The 6,000-nt window shown below is 33.9% G+C and overlaps 1 protein-coding gene across 1 annotated transcript; it reads right to left on the reverse strand.

The window, feature by feature from the left end:
- LOC18783971 (NADH dehydrogenase [ubiquinone] 1 beta subcomplex subunit 8, mitochondrial) lies at positions 5,384-5,994 on the reverse strand. Its single transcript, XM_007215092.2, has one exon. The coding sequence runs from the start codon at positions 5,943-5,945 to the stop codon at positions 5,568-5,570; it is 378 nt and encodes a 125-aa protein (XP_007215154.1). The 5' UTR covers positions 5,946-5,994; the 3' UTR covers positions 5,384-5,567.

Genomic DNA, 6,000 nt, shown 5'->3' on the forward strand with positions numbered 1-6,000 from the left:
CATGGAATGCACTTTAGAAACACACTAAAAATATCCATTTACTATATAAGAAATTTGTGTTGAAGTTCCTATAAATTACAGGACTGCCACTGATGCCCAATAGAAAAAAAAAAAAAAAACTCAAAAAACACCCAAAACAAGCCCAGCCCAATTTTATAAAAACACCCAAACTTTTTTTTTTTTTTTTTGGTTACAAAAAGTCCAAACATTTTATTACAACATAAAACTGTCTCGAAAACCATAACTTCAAGCATGCATCTTCATTAAACCATCTCTGCAAAACGTCTCTTCATTTCACCATCTTCATCATTTATGCAAACTGAAACTCCATAATTACCACCAAACTTGATCTACTTTCAAAAACTAACACCACATACTAACCTCCACCTACAAAACAAAGATAAAATTTCAGAGAACAATTTCAACAAGAAAAGGCTTCAGAGGTAAGACATTTAAAAACCAAACCTTTATTGTAATGTTGACTAATTGCTATAAAGTTACAGTCTATGGTAATAACAGTATTTTAGATTCGAATCCAAGACAAGATCTTGAAACTATATTGGATTTTCACTATTGGACTAACTGCATATGATTATAAAATAGTCAGTTTTCAGCAGCTCAAAAAAGAAAGAGATATTTAGTCAAATACAGATTCTTAACACTTTACTGTCATGTTGATTAATTGTTGTAAAGTTCCAGTATAAGGTAATAACACTGCTTGTTTCCTATGGAATTCTATTTCTAATGCATGTCGACCACTATAAAGTTCCAATCTAAGGTAATAACACTCTTAGTTTCCTATAAAATCCTATTTTTAATGCATATGTACCACTGTAAAGTTTCAGTCTAGGGTAATAACAGTATTTTTTATTCGAATCTAGGACAAAATCTTGAAACTATATTGGATTTTCATTATTGAACTGATTGCATAGGACTATAAAATGGTCGGCTTTCAGCAACTCAAAAAAGAAAGAAATATTTAGTCATATACTCATTGTTAACATTGCTAGTTTACTTTCATGTTGATTAATGGCTGTAAAGTTCCAGTATGGGGTAATAACACTGATCGTTTCCTCTGAAATCCTATTTCGAATGCATGTCTACCACCGTAAAGATCCAATATAGGGTAATAACACTGCTTGTTTCCAATGAAATCCTATTTTGAATGCATGTCTACCACTATAAAGTTCCAATACAGGGTAATAACATTGCTTGTTTCCTATGAAATCCAATTTCTAATGCATGTCTACCATTGTAAAGTTCCAATATAGGGTAATAACACTACTAGATTCTTTTGAAATCCTATTTATAATGCATGTCTACTCCTTGTAACGTTCCAGTATAGGGTAATAACATTACTAGATTCATCTGAAATTCTATTTCTAATGCATGTCTACCCCTTGTAAAGTTCTAGTATAGGGTAATAACACTGCTAGTTTCATATAAAATCCTATTTCTAATGTATGTCTACCACTATAAAGTTCCAGTATAAAGTAATAACACTGCTTGTTTCCTATGAAATCCTATTTCTAATTCATGTATGTAAAGTTCCAATATAAGGTAATAACACTACTACCTAACAACCAATTATAGTAGACTCAAAAATCAATAGTGCATAAACAGAAAAAACACGAATATACTCAGATTCAATTGAAAAAAAATACCTCAATTAATATGATAACCGAATCAAATATCACAAATTTGTAACCACAACTCAAACCAAACACAAAAGCAAATCCACAACCAAACCAAATCTGAAATCAATCCAAATTATAAACAAAAAGAAATTAAAATCACAATTTAAAACTCAAACGAATATCTAAATACAAATTAGAACGAAATCAGAAAATCCAATAGCTTATCTCCAAATCAACAATAACAAAAATAAACATATAAAATCAAGAAGAATGAGATCTACATTTCAAATTTAAACTCCAAAACTGCAAAAATTATGAAAACTTAACCAGCAACTTAATTAATCGAACATGAAATCACCCAAATCAAACTACAATAAAATCAAATATGAATTCAAATTTAAAAAAATCAAATACCTCAAAATCGAAGATCGCAAATCGAATAGGATTTCTACTGAGCCAAGTCACCAATGCACCATGAGCCATTTCATCCCCTGAATCCGCCAAGTCATTGTTCATTTGCTCTTGTTGGCAAATCCTCCAAATATTTCACAGATCCAGCATCTAATGGATTGCTAGTGCCAGTGCCTCTGACTTTAGCTTTTGTCGTGCCATTTGGACTAACATGCTTGAAGGCAGAGCCTTCGTCAACTCCATCTTCCAAAGCATTACTGCTTGATGTTTCCTGAATTGAGATGGCTACAAGTTTTGATTCACGGGCTTGGAAAGGGGTCTCCTAGTTTTCCTATATTCAAAAGACGAATTAAGTAGAATTAGAAGAAATAGTTACCTTACACAATCAGAATCCTATGACGTCATCATTCTTATTCTTTTTTAGAGAGAGAGAGATATATATATATATATATATATATATATTTGAGAACAGAGCTTAGGATTTCATCGTCAAAACTGAGGTGGAAGAACAAAAACTGAAAATTGGGGTTGAAGATGAAGATAAGAGACTGGAGGTCGTGAGTTCTGATATGGTGTTTATTAGGAATTCCAATTTTATGTTAAAAAGGTAATAAAGGTATTTCATCTTAATAATTAAATTAAAAAATATACAGCTATTGATTTTTGGGTTTATTTTGGGTGTGTTTATATACATTAAATAGTATAGGGTATTCTTATAGTTTTATGTCTAGAAATGGGTATTTAACTAATTTTCTATACTTTCTAATCCATAAATAAATAAAAAATTGAGTTAATTTCAATTTATTATCCCGAATTTTTAACTAAATTGCATGGTAATAACGGTCTTTTTTTCTTTCTTTTTTTTTTGGATAAGAAATAACGGTCTTTCAATTTTAACACTTACTTGTACGTTTAAAAACTGTGATAATATAATTCTGTCATTAGACTGATTATCAAGATGAATTAATTGTGATAATATAATTGTGTGTTCCTTTTTTTATATTATTTTTTATGTTCTTAAACTTGTGCTTCATTGATTTCTCATCCAAAACTATTTGAATGAAGAAAGCTATCCCCTTGGAATTGACCATGGCCTGCCATATGACAATTGCGATGGCTTTTTCCCTGTTCTGTTTTAGGTTTCAAAATCTAAGAGAAACCCTGATGAAAACAAAGAAACGATTAAAATGCACAATTTAAATTTGATCTACAAACACGCAAAAGAGTGCACGAGGGAATTTAAGGGTGGTTTTGGAGTGCCAAAATCACCCTATATCTTAACAAATTTCTAACCTTCCACGGCTAATCTTGCATTTCTCTCGCGAAAGGGATTTGTCGGGAATTTTTCATGTCCATTCTTATTCAGGGAAAATAAAAATCAATTTATCAAGGGAGTGAAATTGAGTTATTTCAAATTCCAATGTTTGAAAATGATGTTGAAAATAGTTGAGGAGATTGTGCGCTGGTGTAAAGTTGTGAGCAAGTGTGTCTTCTTCTAATGGATTATGATTCTCCTGCATCAGACTCATAACAAAGCAAACAATTCTGCTGAGGACAATTCACATTCCTATTCAAGTACCCGTTCACTCAACTATATCTCAATTTTTCTCATCAATCTCTACTCACTTTTGACCAATGCCCTGGAAGCACTAAACAAGTAAATTGATCTTAATCCATTTAAGAAGACGGAGAACCAGTGCACAAATAAAAATTGATCTTAGAACAATAAATTATACATGGGAACTACTTACATATAAGAAAAAGAAAAAAAGAACATCAGTAACAAGCAAATGTTCAAATCATATGCTTGCACGCTCAATTTACAGGAAAAGAGAGACAGTAATAGTTAATTACATGGAATGACCTACTGGATTAGGAAAAGAGAGAGTAATAAACTAATGAATATGAAGCCTAATACACTATCAGAAACATCAACTTATGTCTGTGTGCAAGTGTGCGTCTAATGGAGAGATTCCTGCTTCTGACTGATAACAGTGCAAACAAATTATGCAGACGACCAATCACATTACCATTCAGCCAATTCACTCTTTCTCAATTTTCTCATTATCTCAACACCTATTTCACCAATGAATTACTCACCTGTAGCAGTGACTCTATGATAAAATAACTAGTATCCAAATAAGAAACAGATCATGGAACAATAAAGTATGCTTACAAACTACTTCTACCAAAAACATAGCACAAAAATGTTCAAAATGATGTGGTTGCAGCAGCTCCATTTGCCACATAATCAAGGGGATGCGCCTAAATTGTAGGTGATGTCATGTATAAAACCTTCCAAAGAACACATCAACTTCATATGAACTTAGAGGAATTTCTAAAGGCAAAAAAACATCAGTAATAACCAATAGTATGAATCACATGACACAACCTCCTTATTAAGGAAGTATGAAGCGGTGAATTTCTCTCTCCATTCCTGGTTTGATCTAATGTTTGGACTGCACATCAAGGTAACCTTGCCCTGTCCTTGAATGAAACTAAAACTTCCGTTCTAATAAGGACAGAAGTACAACATAATTGTTAACAGCAGGCAATTTGAGGAAAAATGTTGCATAGTTCTGGCATTTCTCCATAAGTACAATTTAAAACACATTACAGGAATTTCCATCACAACAATTGAAATAAACTGAGAGTTATATGTTTTGTGGACACAGTTGTTGAGATTGTTTTGTTTCCCGTTAATTTTCTCGTTCTTTTGACGATTGCCATGCCCTAGTCTTATAACTGCCACTTAAGCAATAACAGAAAACTTCAACCAGTTAAAATGTTGGAAGTGACTCTTCTTTCACATCAGTTCAAACAGCTAAGTGAAAGGACAAAAAACTTGTTCTATACCAATTAACTCAATGTCCAGGGCCAATTAAAACTTTTTTCTGCAAATTACATATTTGCATTACATTCAGGTTTGGGGGGGGGTGGTGGTCCATAAAGTATTCAAGATTACAGTCCCCATTTTAGAAAATGAAGGGTCCATAAAGTATTCAAGATTACAGTCCCCATTCAAGCACAGTTTATGCTTCTCTTTACCACACAAACCATGTGAAAATCTGAATTTAAGATGTCATCGGTTTGACCGAATTCCCTACTCTCAGAAACATACTATGCCAGATCAAACAAACTTTGAACAGCCCAATTGCATTTCTCAGATCACCTTGTTCAGTGTTACTCAAAGTGTTATACTACCTTTATCCCTTTAATTTGAGCTCTAGAACCAAAAAAACGAAAAAAAGGTTCACAAATGATCATGACCCACAATTGGTACATATCACATATGAAATAGAAACCCAATTGAACAAAACATGAAAAATTGCATCTTAACATGAAAATCAAAAGAAGTTTATATAAATGAACCAAGACTTGCAATTTGTTTTGAAGATCATGAAACAGGCCAAATATCTCAGTTTCAGTTACAGGCATTATTTAGAACCAGCATATCAAACACAGAAATCAAAAACAAATCTGAAACACACAATTACAATCAGAAACCGCTGGATGTACCTACGGTTCTCCACCGAGCTCCACTCGAAGATTGTCGTATGGGTACACTTTTGGAGCAAATGGGATCTTAGACGCCTTGTCGTTCCACACGGCCAACAAACCCAAAGAAGCAAAGAAGCTCAAACCCCCACAGAGCCAAGCCAAAGCTTCGTACTTACCTACGGTGTCGGCGATGCGATCAATACAGGGTTCGGGAAACGGCGTGCCGTTGTCCCAGACGAGCTCGTCGTTTACGTGAAGGGGTCTGTTGGGGACGATGTGTTTGCCGACAGGAAGGCCCATGCCGGCGCGGAGACGAAGAGACGAAGCGACGGAACGGGAGACGACTCCGTTTCCGCCCATGATCTTGGAAGCCACACTGCTCAATCTCCCTGCCATTTCTGGAAATGCTTCTTCGTTTTCTCTTTCGGAAACCTACCACCAACAAAATCAA

Source organism: Prunus persica, chromosome G3 (genome assembly GCF_000346465.2).
Source record: "Prunus persica cultivar Lovell chromosome G3, Prunus_persica_NCBIv2, whole genome shotgun sequence".
Taxonomy (NCBI): Eukaryota; Viridiplantae; Streptophyta; class Magnoliopsida; order Rosales; family Rosaceae; genus Prunus; species Prunus persica.